The sequence below is a fragment of the Nilaparvata lugens genome, chromosome 10 (genome assembly GCF_014356525.2).
Source record: "Nilaparvata lugens isolate BPH chromosome 10, ASM1435652v1, whole genome shotgun sequence".
NCBI classification, from domain to species: Eukaryota; Metazoa; Arthropoda; class Insecta; order Hemiptera; family Delphacidae; genus Nilaparvata; species Nilaparvata lugens.
This window is the reverse complement of record NC_052513.1, coordinates 7896926-7912821: the sequence shown is the minus strand read 5'-3', so window position 1 is coordinate 7912821 and position 15896 is coordinate 7896926. Positions and strand designations below refer to the sequence as shown.

The 15896-nt window shown below is 32.7% G+C and overlaps 1 protein-coding gene across 1 annotated transcript in view; it reads right to left on the bottom strand.

The window, feature by feature from the left end:
- LOC111043378 (protein KIAA0100) overlaps positions 1-15896 on the bottom strand; it is a 60976-nt gene that overhangs the window by 32523 nt on the left and 12557 nt on the right. Inside the window, exons 10-23 of the mRNA XM_039436611.1 lie at positions 14049-14352; positions 12804-12967; positions 11770-11909; positions 10628-10799; positions 10098-10250; positions 9453-9639; positions 8858-9032; positions 7704-7826; positions 6490-6734; positions 5044-5216; positions 3660-3824; positions 2654-2854; positions 1305-1498; positions 499-629 (exon numbers count right to left, since the gene is read on the bottom strand). Of these exons, the coding sequence (XP_039292545.1) occupies positions 499-629; positions 1305-1498; positions 2654-2854; positions 3660-3824; positions 5044-5216; positions 6490-6734; positions 7704-7826; positions 8858-9032; positions 9453-9639; positions 10098-10250; positions 10628-10799; positions 11770-11909; positions 12804-12967; positions 14049-14352 (2527 nt within the window). The remainder of the gene's footprint in view (positions 1-498; positions 630-1304; positions 1499-2653; positions 2855-3659; positions 3825-5043; positions 5217-6489; positions 6735-7703; positions 7827-8857; positions 9033-9452; positions 9640-10097; positions 10251-10627; positions 10800-11769; positions 11910-12803; positions 12968-14048; positions 14353-15896) is intronic.

The following is a 15896-nucleotide window of genomic DNA, read 5'->3' as shown; positions in this document are numbered from 1 at the left end:
AATTTATTGTATCTAACTGGGCTGGAATTGATAGAGACATTCTGAAGGGTTTTAAACGAGGTTATTTATTTATTTATTCATCATTTACAATCAACAAGGACAAAGAAACAAACTACAGTCCAAAACTTCTTTTCATCCCAATTTAATAAAATAAATTGTCCAAATAGAGGTTATTTTAGATAATATATATTATATTGTCTAAGAATAAATACATAAGTTCTGGGCCCTACATTTATCCTTGAGAAAAAACTTTCTATAAGGAGCATTCGTTTCCTTGTTGTGCCTATTCTAGGCATCTGTAGAATTTATCGAACTTGTTTTTGATAAAATTTGAAATATAGTAATACTTAATAGGCTATTTAAAGAAATAGATTTGAATTCAATTAATTACAAAGAATAACTAGTTCTATTCATTTATTTCATTTCAAACCCGTCTAGTTTCGACTAAACTTGCCATTATCTAGTGTCAAAAATGTTAATTTTGAATTATTTACTCACCTTAAGGTGCTTCCATAAAGTAACGCAACAGGACAATCAAGTTCTTGACTATTACTAATCACTGGTTTGGTTTCCAAAGATAACGTCACGTTCAAGTTTTGAGATCGAAAAGCCCGGAACGAATCATGGACCTGCAAAAGGCAACAGTATCATTGCTACTAGCACTGGAAAACATTCTTAGAATTATTAATTACACATCAAAAACGAGTTAAAAATTCAAACCCAAGTTGAAAGACAAATACAGAAAATGATTACCGTATTTGAGTTTTTAGAACTTTGATAAACTTTGATAATGGGATCCAATAAATAATATGCTTCTTCACATCAGAATAATCTTATCAATTTCCATATATTCGCATTATAATACAAGGTAATTCTATCAATAATGTATTCCCATAATACAAATTAAACTACTAAAATTGATGGTTGAATAATTTTAAAATTAATATTATACGAATATCGAACATATCTATATTCTCTCAAATGTATCAAATACCATACTGTAACCAATGTATCAAATACCATATTACTGTTCAAATATTTTTGGACAGTAGATTTGGATGTGGAGTGAAAAGAAAAAATGACCTTATTTCGAATTGATATTAATTTAAATTTAGGAGAGAAATATTAAAGGGCTCGTTCACTTTTCCTCTCTCAATACCATTTTAATGATAAGTGATTTTGTAAAAATGGATGAATAAATATCAGACTAAAATAGTGATGAAACCCTTAAAATAAACATTCAAGCTTTAAATGCGTAAAAATTTCCAACAGCTAGTATTTCTAGAAGTCAGTTTGAGTAGTACCTGATTGCTGGAGTATTCAGGGAGTTTATCGGGCGCACAGGGCATGACAGAGTGGTGGTCGTTGGCGTCTCCCAAGCATATCCAGTGCAGTTTGATGCTCAGCTTCAGGTTAGGAAGGTGAAGTAGACGACAGTCGTCGTACTTTGACGCTGTTCGTACACACACATCCAAGTTGCCGTTGAAAACTACTTTCGCTGAAAATTGCAACAACATTTTAATTCGATAACAATAATATAGTTGAATGACTGATAAATATAGTAATAAGTGAAATTGTAGTAGAATACGGGAATATTAGATCGCTCTTGTAGAAACTATGTGGTACTGCTTATGGATTAGTAACTACAATTGACACACAATAGGCTTACAACACAAAACTATTTTTCACCAAATTGAATGAGCATAGAATTCAAAATTTGGTAGAGACCGCGAGGATACTTCTGGACCCTGACCTCAGCACTGAAAATAAACATTGAGAAGTGGGACCAACTTCCTCACTTGCACATATAATTCCTCCTCTATCTGTATGTTCACTGACCGATAAGAAAAGTAGAAAAGAATAGCAAAATTGGTCTTGGAAGTGAGAAGTGCACTCACGGGTTCCTTAACCCATCTTAAATAAGTCGCATGAAGTTGAGGCCATGGGCCTCACATATGATATCACATATTCTTGTGACTTTTCCTCTTTGATTTTATTGAATACTAGAAGGTAACCCGTGCTCTCCGCAAGGGTCTTATTAAAAACTTTACCTAAGGGACAAACTGAAAACTTTGTCTACTGAGATCATGAAGAATTTAAAACAGGCCTATAACCATCCTCGGGGAATCAAGAATCGATATGCAAAATTGCAAGTTAATCAGTCTAGTAGGCTAGTTCAGACGTGATGATGCGTCATTCGTGAATTTCCTATCCTGTACGTATATAAGCCAGTTCTTTTCATTATTATATTATAAGATTCACAGCCCAAGTCGAGAAGAAATAGGATCTGAACTTTTCTACTTATTTGAATATACAATTCTTATTGACTATAATATTGAACTTGAAATTTGAAACCGTAAAATGTTGATCCCAGAATAAACAAATCGTATGAACTGCTATTGTTAACATGGAGTTTTTTCTACATGAAGATGATGCTCAGATGAATTTTGCTTGTGCCTGGGTAAAGAAGAGATTTAGGTGGATCCCAAACCACCGAGAAGCGATTTTGAAGCTCATTACTGTCTTTCAGTGAAACTTTCTTGGCAATTGGATTAGATCTATTGTAAATTACACTTTTTGAGATTTTTGTTACATTAGAAACTGATTCGTGATAATGTAAATTTTCAATTGGAGTTAGGTTTCATGAACTTGCCATTAATCCAATCCATAGCTACATCACTCCATGTAATCTCCATTTCCTCAGTTGTGTTATAGGGATCCAAGGAAGCATGTAGGAGAATAGTGAGCTGTCGGATGAACATTGTTAATCTGCCATGGATCAGCAGACGCATTTTGTCCCAGAAAGATAGTGGAGGACTGGGATCCAGTGAAGGCCTTGATATCTTCTCAAAACCTGCCAAGGAAAAAGATAATTTGTTCAAAATTCATATTTTACATTATGCAATTTCATTTAATGAAAATACTTGGATTTATAATGAACACTAAGGCTCAACTTAGTGACTCACTCACGCGACTCAGGTCGAGAAGAGACTCGACTCTAGTCTAGAGCATGTGTTTTCAAATGGTGACACTCAGACCAGTCGATTCTAGTCTCCGCGACTGTCACCATTTAAAAACACATGATCTCGACTAGAGTCGAGTCTCTTCTCGACCTGAGTCGCGTGAGTGTGAGTTGAGTCAAGTGTTGTCATAAGTGTAATTCATGACAATAAAATAATAGGAGATAAATTGCCGAACTTATAATGAGATTAACGTTTTTAAGTCCCTGAATTTCTCTTCAAAATGGTATCTACCTTTAATACTGAAAAGAAGATAAGATTTAATAATATTCAAGGAAGTAATTTCTACTTTGATGGTCTTAATAGGCTAGAAAGTGGAGAAGATAATATACGTAAGACCTTATAATATAAAGGCGACATATAAGTAAGATACTATAATTAACTATTAATACTGTAATGTAACGTCCAAAAAGATGCAACAATATTATTAAATAGATCAAATACCGGTAACATACCGGAACAATTTAGAGATAATTAATTAAGAATGTTTAATTCTTGCTTGATTGTTTGATTCTACGTTGGAGAATTGGAGAGTTTTGTAAGTGTTATTAACACATGTTTTGTGAGTAAGGGGTTACTAAATCTTTAGCAACTTGGTTACTGAATTCGTATTATTACAATAATAGTTATTACACATACTTAGATTGCATTGTGCAATGACTGGCTCCCAGCATGGACCGAAGGCATAGCTGAAGTGTTCTACCTCACAGTTGAAGTCGTGGTAGAATTTCAGATGAGTCATGTTCCTCTCCAGCACGAATTCGCCCCACGGATCTCCCAGTTCAATTGTCACTGCTCGCTTTGCTATTCACAAAATATACGTTCTCAATTATTCAATTAATCTAGAAGTAGAGGGAATAATTTTGCTAAGGGGATCTTATCAGGAAAAAATTTAATATTTGAAGATTAGTTTACAGGTTGGGTAACATATCTTTCAATGCATTTCAAGTATCTTGGCGAATACATTGAACATTATAATAGAAGACTAGTACTCTCTTTATATGTTATTATATATAAACACAACTAGTTTCAAGCACTTATGCCACTTTCAAGTGTCAAAATCAATATTGATACTTGGAAAGGCATGTGAATTTGAAACTTGTTGCACTATTATTATACTCATTCATCATTGTAACTTCTTTATTTTTATTTTTACTTGTGGAATTGGTGTTGTACAGTTCGAAGTTGAATAGATAGATAAATCTATTCTGAAAACATCGAGTTTAATCCAAAATCAGTGAGGTATAAGTCTAGTAAGTTCATTTTACTAAACACTGTAAAACTTTATAGTAATTTCATCCAAATCTCCACTTGATGCTAAGTTTCCTAATATGTAGCATGTAATATGTATTATACATTCATCTATTCATTCATTCTCATTGTTTCCATTTATATTAAGTTGATGTTTCATACATCACTAGAGATTTGCTCTATCAAGTGATTTCATGTGAAAATTGTGTAATAAATAAAGTAAATAATAAATTGTCTTCGGTAGGTTCAACAAGTAATCACCTCGATGATCAATTATAAGTCAATGTAGTCTAAACAAACTAAATAATTTGATAACTAAACAATTTTGAATCTAATAAAACTAACAACACATTTACATGATGGGTGAATTCAAGACACTGGGCAGTAGCAAGCATGATTAATATTATGATACTGACAACTGATTTTAATCTCCGAGTGAATAAACTGAGAATGGAGTAGACAATGGATTCACTTATCTTATTTATGAAGACAAAACTATTTTTTTCTATTGGTCAATACTATAGCCGTATAGTCTAAAGACTATGAGCTAATTTTTTCTATTTCTTTCCTGTATAGGGCTACTTGTAATATAAATATAAAGAGAATAAATATTTAAAAAAAAGGGTACTGAGATTTTTATTTATTCTCTTTATATTTAATTTTTTCTATCCTAAAATACTAAATGGAAACAAAACTGATAGAAATTATGAGAATTGGTGCAAATGGAAGTTTTAAATTGATTTCAATTAGGAAAATTGAAATTAATATTTACCTCGTCTGGTAGCGACCTGCTCAGCACCCACCAATCTGCCCCAGAGATGTAGTTGCCCTATGTCGACCCACGGCTGAGGAAAGTCCCTCAGCTGGAATTTCCACTCTCTGCAACTGGCTGCTACCGAGCGACACCACAGTGTCGAGAATTCAACTCCTTCTTCCGGCCATGGTCTAAGAAAAACAGACAAAATGGTAATGAATGGACAAGAAATGAGAAGAAATAATCAATAAATGAAGAAGTGTAGAAAAAATTAAGCTCTCAATTTCAACTCTAGCATGTATAATAGAAGAATAATAATAATTATTATTATACTGTAAAATAAATATGAACCTAAAGTTTAGGTGAGTTCCAATCCACCAGTAAGTGATTTCGATCTTTCAGTTGAAGAGAGTGACCTCAAATTATATTGAGATTAAGCTACATTTATTACTTTTCTTCTTTTTGTCTTCATCCTACTTGAACTGTTGATAATATCTTGTAGATAATTAATTAACGTTTAATTAATTTATTACGTTTCCACATAACCAAAAATTCCAGCCTTACAAATTCTCAGTACCTAGCTACTACTTGTTCGCTGAGGAAGTGGCTCAGTGCCACGAAACGCATCCGTCAAACAAGAAAAACGTGAGTACTGCTGTAAATTTGTAGAAATAACACCATTGCAATTAGTGGGAGATGAAAAAGGCAGCTAATTTTTGCACGAAGAGAAATAGTCAAAAATAAGGTTTACACAATTTCCAGTACATTTTTCTATATATAAAACAGATATAGATATTTTGAGAAAAATATTTGAAAAATTTTTCAAAAATATTACAAGATATCAAGAAATTTTAAAAACACTTCACTTACATTGGCTACTTTTGTACAAATTAATAAAATTCTTGTAGTACTCTTTATTATTGAAATAAATATTATTTTATAAATATGTAAATATTATTTAAGGGTACTACTTTATTATTAGAATAAATGATATTTATTTTAATAATAAAGGGTACTACAAGATTTTTATATTGTTTTTATTAATTTGTACAAAAGTAGCCAATGTAAGTGAAGTGTTTTGTGAAAATTTCATGATATCTTGTAATATTTTTGAAAAATTTTGCAAATATTTCATTCAAAATATCTATATCTGTTTTATATATACAAAAATGTACTGGAAATTGTGTAAACCTTATTTCTGACAATTTCTCTTCGTGCAAGAATTAGCTGCCTTTTCCATCTAGACTAGAAAATATTGAAATTCTCAAAAGAAACTCCTCACCTACCGAGCAGACGTTACTCATCTGATCTGAGCTGATCAATATAAATCTGAATAATGGTCAGAATCTTGCTCTTATACTAAACTATATCATAAACTATACTAAAAGTAGTACTATAATTAGAATTGAAACATGCCATGATGAATGGAATTTAATAAAATGATATTTGCGAGAGACCACTCACGAATCAGTGTCGATTTCGGTCATGACATTGACCACATTCTGGGCTCCGTGGATGGAGGGGTCGGCCAAAGCGATCAACTCCAGGTCGGACATGATCCAAGCGAAGAGACGCGTTCGCGTGCCAGACTGCACCATCTTCTTCGACCTCTGAATGTAGATCTTGCCATTCATGCTCTTCAGGTTGTTGTAGAGCTCCTCTACCTTGCCGGCTGGTAACAGTAACCTCGCTTTGCACATTTCCTCCACCTCAAATGAGAAGATAAGTCGTCTAAATTGCGAATTGTGTGTAAAGTTGCTAATTAAATTGAACAAAATAAAAATACTATAGTGAGGTACACGTTATAATGGCAGTGTTTGATTGGCAATGGTATTGCTATCCTTTTATATCATTCAACAAAGCGGATAGCGCCATCTCTTTCTCGCTTTGCTCTGTTGCCAGATCATCTTTTAACAATGTAGAATTAATAATTAATTAACAAAATATTTTATCTTAATTATGAAAATTCATTATGAAATTATTGAAAAATATAATTTATTATTTTGAACGAGAATTAACCGTTAATATTACATCAATAAACCTGTATCAGCTACCGTCTATAGAATGCATTGACAAGACAGAGGATCGGCAAGTTTTTCTCCTATCTTTCTCCACTGCCATTATAAGGTGGACCTCCTATAGTCTCGTTTTTCATGAATCTGTGGTTGGACAATACCTGGGCTTTTCATTCAGTATGGATAACTAGCCCAATATCACCTTCACACCTACTCAGGAAATTAAATTGTAAGTTATTAATTGAATAAGTAGATAAGAGCTAGAATTAGAAAATAATAGCTATTCCAAAGCTGGCCATTTTATTTAACCATTGATTTACGATACAAATGGCACTGATGTAATAACATTGGTAGATAAAATAATAAGGTAGTCATTGTGCTATTTTTCTTACAAATTTAGGTGATGACACAGTCCAAGATGAGGTTAGTCTCCCACGTGTACAATTTCTATAAAATTTTAGTCCAAAATAAACATGAAAACTATAAATTTTGAATTCAGATAACTTAAATTTTCGTGGATTGTGTGTGTGGTTGTGCCCTTAATGAGGTAAGGATTGATACATGAAATGTTCGTACATTAAGCTACAAAGGAAACCATTCTTAAATAATCATTATCGAAAATTATGGAACGTGTACTGAAAGGAGATTACTTTAAAAATTTACCTTGGCATCCAACATTTTTTGACGTTTCAAACTCTCTTTATATTCGTCAACAAGTAGCTCAAAGTTGTCACGTAGTCTCACTTCGAAGGGATCATCACTCATCTCGAACACAAATTCAGTGATCTGAGAACAAACGTGAACATCATCAAAATTAAAAAAAAAAATTGTGCATTATGTTCCAATTCCAACAATTTTTTTATCATTTCATTAAGTATTACAATAAAAATAAGAACAGTATTAGAAATAAATTAAATTAATCTGAATATTCAAGTACTAGCATGGATTATTGAAAACGGTCAAGATTCGTTATAAAAATAAAACGTATCATAAAATTGTAATGACATTCAGATTCATAAAATTTGATGAACATTTTTATGATAAATGCATTACATCTTATTATGAAAGTGAGGTGGGGTATAAAAAGTACACAAAATAATAAAGAATGAGAATGTGATAAATACCCAAAACTAGACGTGTCTGAAATAAAATACGTGTGATATAAAGGTGCTAGTGATTCTTTGTATTAAAACTTCCATCCTAGCCCTATCAAAATACTTTAACATTAAGGGCCGGTTTCCGAGCCCGGGATTCAGCTAAGTCCTAGACTTTAAACAGCTGGAGTCAGAAAATTGGCTTTCCAAAACGGGGCGTAGTCGCAGCTTTTATAACAGTAATTGTAGTTTTTATTTTCTAATTTCTATAATTGGAAACGTTTTTCCTTGATGAAATTAGACATTCCTAAATAATTCAAAATAGCTGAAACTTTACACTATTTTCTCTTTATTTTATTGTGTGATCAATTTTCTAGTTTTTCGAAATTCAATTCAAACGTGACTATGACAATGACTGCTACTACGCCCCGTTTTGGAAAACCAATTTTCTGACTCCAGCTGTTTAAAGTCTAGGACTTATCTAAATCCCGAGCTCGGAAACCGGCCCTAAATTTAATTATGTCAGACACAGAAAAATCAATACACTCAATAATCGGTTGAATACTTGAAAAAGACTGCAATTCTGGAAGTATGATACTTTTCAAGACAACAGAATAGTTGGAAACTGATAGAGAAAAGTTGATAGCAGCTCATTTGAAATGGTATATTGATGTCACTATAACTTAGAAAGGGAAACAGACTATAGTTACAGTAGAAGCATACCTTGATCAGCAGATCCGAAGGTAATGGTTTCTCCATGGACTGGACTGTGTCAGGTTGCTGCTGCCTGTGTACTAGCTTCAACCATTTCACAATGGTTATGAACTCATTCTGCACCGCAGCAGCGAAATTGTGGTTGTAAGGGAATATCATCTTCAACGTCTGGATTGATACACCCCTGAAAAATGAAAGATACTTGACAAAGTAACTTAATCTTTCAGGGAGATGTTAATTTTTGTTCAATTCAATTTATACTTTTCTACACCAACTACAATTGAATGGATCGAACATCTCTGTTCATGTATTTTGGTGAATAAATTAAAATAAAAAAGTAATTTCGTAGAAGAATGAAATTGAAATTGATTTTGGAATCGAAAATGAATGTTCCCTGAAACAGATACCAATTGAAACTACGAAAATTGTTTTCCCTTTGAATGCAGTAACAATTTGATGGTTGTTTTCTAAGGACTAAAGATGCAACCTCATTCACGTTGAGAATAGAAGTATGCCAGAATGTTTGTAATTTCTACATTCAAAGAATATTAACCAGTTCATCATGAAATGTTCCATTCAAAATAAGTTTGAACTCAATAATTACCATGTTCTATTCCAGGGCAGAACAAGACCTTCACTATGAGCCCTCTCTGTTTTGATGATCTCACTATCATGTAGTCTGGTGAGATGGAACCCTTCGACTGTGAAGATATTTTCCTCGTCAACTGCTATTTTCAACAAGGCGGCTCGTAGCACACAATCCTTGTCGCCAAGTCTGTACAGAAGATCATCTGCGAGGGAATCCATCAAGTAAGAATACAATAAGTAAACTACAATTTAGTTCATTATATGCTCTAAGCTATTTGTGAGACAAACGGTTAATACTCACCAGCATTCATTTCTTGAGAGAGTGTATCGAATGAAATGTTATTAGGAATTGGATACATCTACTAGAGTTGGATACATCTACTCTAGTTGGATATGTCAACTAGAGGGGATAAATCTAGTAAAATTACAATATATTACAACTTGGTTTATTATAGGCAATAAGTTATTTGAGAGACGAACGGTTAATATAAAACAACAATCTTTTTTGATAGTGTATCGGATGAAACATTATGATAGACATTGACAACAGTGGATAATTTTGTAAAATTTGCCCAGAATATGTTTAACACACGGTTTAATCAAAATATTGTAAACTTGAGAAAAAATCAAGGAATTATTGATAGGAATGGCAATAAATTACCTGTAGAAAATACAAGATAATGGTCCGACGATAACGTCATGCTGAATCGAATGTGTCCTTTGGCAACGATCTGCCAAATTGGAGATTTTTTCGGTTCGCTTTTATCGTCATAGTCATCACTTTCTTCAAAATCTACATTTGGATCTCCACGTCCTGAAAAAAAACACAAACTGAATATGAAATGAAATGATAATAATCTTTGTTTGGTGGAGTTAGGACTTTTTAGTCCTCTCTACAACTCTACCTTCAATTGAACAGATAATGAAACACCGTGTCATAATAAAATATTTATTGATTCGAGGAAATCTCATTGATTCCAAATTTTAAATCAGGCTAGTGGATAATTATTCGAATTTGATTTTTATATCTTTTTATACGATGCATACCATAGGTTCAGCTCGGAACCCACCTAACATAGTGTCCACCATCTTCTACAAAGCACAGGTAGATCTTTTCATGAAGGTCTCCAAAAGTCAACAACAAGAGTTTAATTTGTTCAAAAACAGTAAACAATAAAACAAAATACTCACTGAGAGTTTGGATCTCTTTTTTCAAAACATTGATTTCTCCGAAAAGAGCCAGTATCTTGAGATGGAGATTGGGACTCCAGCCAGCTTCCATTTCTTCCATCAATTCGATACAAATAGTATTATCTCGGTTCCTCCTGTCCAATCTGGCTTGTTTCACATGCATGCAAACCGACTGAAAAAATGAATGCAATTTTATAGGGTTACATGAATGTCATTCAAAATCCACTTTTAATCATAACTATTCAATCATTTTTTTTTGTTGTAGGTAGTTGATAATTTGTTGAGAAGTATTCCACTATTCATTCAGATAATAATATTTCATAGTATAATAACGACTTTGTGTGACTACTCCTACACATACTTAACAAATTGACAGAGATCAATGTGAATCAACAAAGTGTAATGATCAAATTCAAAACCAAATTCATTATCTTTCTGCTATAATAAGAAATAGAATAGAATAAAATCTTACAAACTAAAATTTTACAGGCTAATCAATACTTATATTTCTCATCTAATCACTTCGAATGTTGTAAATTTCCGATATTCAATTTTATAGAGTTACTTAATAGTTTTTCTATTGTTTTTTTTATCTAAAAAACGAAAGAACGCAGAGAAATAACTTCATTTCAGACTAAGTTATTCACCAGTAATCAGAAGAGATTGTTTCTCTCTCTCAATAATTTTACAAACATTCGTTACTCCCTCAAAAAATTGTAAGCTTTGAACCAGTAGTAGAGTTGACGAAGAAAATTTTTTGATAATTATAGGAATTATTCCTATCAATGAAGCTACATTCTTGAATTGGAGAGACTTCAAAAATCCACTTTAAGCTACATTCTACAGTACTTCCTGATGGTTTTGAACCGCTAACACCTTTCATATTCTTTTCTCATTACCTTGACTTCTTCTGAAATGTATTTAAATTTATTCAAAACACAGTAAACAATGATTACAATAAAATAGTTATTTTGAACCAGTGGCACTGGATTTCATTTAGCTAGAGTGTGTGAAATACTTCCTTACCAATCAACCAAAAACTACCAACAAATTTTCTATACTTCTCTCATTACTTACACATAAATCTCAAAATCAAACTGACATTAGAAACATTTAAAATTGTAACCGTCATGAGATATTACCTTGACTTCCTCTGAACGGAGACATGTGAAATGAAGTTTAGTAGGCTTCATTGCAGCGACTTTGGCCCCTTCTACCAGAATGGTGATCTTCTCCAACTCGTATGTCAGTGAAGTTGAATCCATGCGAGTCATCAAGCACACTGCAATATTGCAATGAGTAATTTATTTCAGTATGAGTTTATATATGATGATGATGATGATGATGATGATGATGATGATGATGATGATGATGATGATGAAACTCAAGCAGGTCGATATTTCCACGGGGCGCTTGATATTTTCTACTTCTTCAGAAAATTATGTTGTCAAACTATTTGTAATTAATGTTTCATAGTTTCAAACTCAATGAGATTTTACATGCAAGATAATAAGTAATTATCTCAAAATTTACACATGCCTATCAAAAGTGTCAAGTTTTTAGCTCAAAAATTTCTAGTTTCATTCAAAATTTAGACTTTTTGAATAATTACTAAGATACTGTTCTAGATTTTTTATTTAGACTCTAATAGTACCTATTTGATTTAAAATTTACTCGTTTATCTGAATATTGAAGTGCGTAAATTTTATTTTGAAAAGTGAAAGTGACATAACCAACATTTTGATTTGGACAGTATAGTATAAATTGGAAATGGGACAGTTTTGGGCATGAGCCTGTTGTGCCTTTCCTCATGTTAGGTATTATTTGTACACAATGTGAATAAATAAATAAATAATATCATGAAATGATCTATATTAGTATGTATAATTATGTGTTTCCTGTTCGGGAAAATGAAATTAGAATCTATTCCTGTACAGTTCAATCGTTCCACTACTTTGAACAGTTCATTTACTTTATCAATTTGTAGTGCAGAGGTAGCGAGTGATACAATTCTATTTTAGTTTGAGAAACTTGATTTCCATAAATAAAGTCAATTTAAATATTCAAATGTATGGACAAGCGTCGCCTATGATCACCAATAAATCAGCTATTTGAAATATCACGCATTGAGTTGCAGCAAACACTTTTATTTGTACCGAGATAATTTTATAATTACCTTTCTTATCAGCAATGAAGAATATGTTTCCATTGGTTAGCGTGACATTCGATACTATTGAAGAATTGAGCCGGAACTTTTTAAAAGCGGCTTCTTTTCTCGATAATGATTTCCGCTTCAACGACGCTGGAGTAGTTCTGAGAGCGGCATATTCATTGATGCAGCTGGAAACAAATATTTCCATTTGAAAAATATTATGAATAGCGAAAGGAAAATATCTAGGAGGTTCATGCTGCAACGTTCCTCAACATACGAGTAGTTAGCAAAATCTAATCTGTGCAAACCCGCTTTCGGAACCCAAAATCTCCACACTAATAAATTAGACCAAGTGAAGACTAGGCCTATTGAATTCTAGAATATGATTACTAAATTTTGAGTTTGAATGATAGACAGAATAGTAAATAGTAGAACATATAAATAATTATTATTTATATGATATCCATTTATTCTTAAAATGTATGTATTCAGGACTACTAATTTTTATTTATAAAATAACATCATAGTACCCATTTTTTACAATTCTTTGTAGTTCCATATCTTCTAAGGGTACTACGATGCTATTTAATAGATATTCATTTGATTAAATTGAATGGAAAAGACTAAGAAATTGTCAAAAACCACAGCATTTGATTAAAGTTTCATGATCAATTTCAACATTGAATTTTGATTGTAAACATTCTCAGAACGTAGAAAACCACATAATTTAACGATCATTAGAGTCTTCAAGACAAGCATTTTACATAGATAAAATACATCTTACAACTTATTAAACCTAATTAGATTACAAGTTAACAAAATTAGAACTTGATAAAATTAATAACGCTTTGCGGACCTGTCCGTTCACAACAACCATTTTTGATCAAGAGAACGAAAAACTAACTCTAAAAAAGCAGGATCAAAATTCCAGTAGAGTCAATTTGACATTGAAAGCTAATTTCACATTGAATAATATGGTTTTCAATAAACCATAATATTCATGAGGCGTTAAATTTTATTTTTCCTAACATTGCAATGCTTTAATTAGATCTAGAAGGTCCATCTCTCTCACTTTCATACGATATTGTAAACTTTGGAAGAACATAAAATGAATAAATATTCGTATGGAGGGGAGTTTTATTGGTGGAGAGTTTCCACCTCGCCTTAATCATTGAGCCGTCAATGAGCCTTAAGACTATCATACTTCAGCCGGGACCGATAAGTAACGTGCCCATCCGATAGCACTAAATAAATGAATCTGTAGCTCACTTATAAGCAGAGATGATGAATGCAGCCAAAGGGGGACTCGACTCTATGCGCACGGTATCGAGCATGACCTGGACCCGGGTCTGTATGACAGGAGTGGCCTTGGTGTTGGCGTTGACCAGAGCCACACCGAGGAACATGGGCGTGCCCCACTTGTGCCACTTCTTCAGGTCGGAAGGCATGAAGTCGACGCCTTCGTTCAACTTGCACCATGCGTTTTCAACTAGCAACTCGGTCGTGCAGCTGCGTTCCGAGAGGCCGGCCGCCAGTCTGGGAGTGCACCACGATTTCACCACCTCTTCCGGTCCTTGAAACAGAACACAGTCAATTTAAATAGAATAGGAATTGAGTGAGTCCGATGGTATAGTGAGGTCCACGTTATAATGGCAGTGTATGATTGACAATACTGTTGCTGTCCTTTTCTATCATACAACAAAACAGATAGCGCTATCTCTCTCTAGCTTTGCAATGTTGTCTGTTTTCTAGAATATTTTATCTTTACTTTTGACAGTGACTGTACAAAAGTGGACAAACAATTCTCAGCCGCCATTTTTATTCTTCATTCTATCAAAATACTTTATTACACAAGTCGTATAATTGATTTAAAATGTATTTTTAGAACAATTAAATCATTTTTAGACATTACCGTATGAGAAACACAAACCAAAATACCTGAAATGACATTTTAAAAGTTGATAACTAACCATCCTAGACTTCATCCATGCTTCAGTTAGCCTACACGTATAGGTTAGACCTACTTGTACCGGTATAAATAATATTGAAAGGTTTTTTCAGAATTATTTCCATTGAAATTACTTATTTTCAATAGGATTTCTATTTTTATATTATTTTTAAAAGAAATTGGAAAAGAATACCTACCAAATAACTTAATTTATGTTGTTTTGAAATTCAGATTGGTGTATCACAGCTTTTTAAATTAGCCACCATTTCAGGTTTGTATGAAAATAAAATCTGATTTCAGTTATGGAAGCAAATTTTTGAATCAAATTATGAAAAAAAAATTATATCCTTGATTAATTTGACATTAAATTGATTATTTTATCTAGGAAATGATAATTATTATCAGATCAAATTTAATGGGAAGAATTGAGTAACAGATGTTTACACTCAGTGGCAAAATGGAGAGACTTGGCAACGTTTTTCTCCTATCTTTCTTCACTGCCATTATAACGTGGACCTCACTATAGCAAGCATTTGGAAAGGCACCACCTCTTCAGGAACTTCACGGGAAAAATAGTTCAGAGTCAATTATCATAGAATAGAGTAGAGATTAAGTCCGTGCAATTGAAATAGTGAGTCAATTACAATAGAATAGAATAGACATTAATTATACTCTGTCCAAACAGGCATGAGGTCTGAAGGATTAGGCCGACCCTCCTACTACTCACACACACACACAAGCGCAGTCACCTTTTGTGTGTGTGAGTAAAAGGGACGGTCTGCCTACCTGCCTGCTAATGATTCTTCTATGAATCGCCTTGTGTTAAAAAATGCATTTTTCCGAACTGTCAAATTTACTTAATTTGTACTCCAATTACTGAACTCTAAATATTACTCTTTTTAAAATGAGCCCAAACACGGCACAATTGTGACAACTTTAAGGCTAGTATTACACTATAATAGGTCTATGTCATACATCTATTAGCAAATATCTGTAATGAAAATATTACAGTGTAATGGACCAACTATTAGAATAGTTGAACTATAATCATATGTTATCCTACAGAGAACACATTATAATATTTCCAATCAAAATGGCGTCTCATATCATCATATCTTTGATAATAGATATATGACATAGAATTATTATAGGTCACAAATGCACTGTGT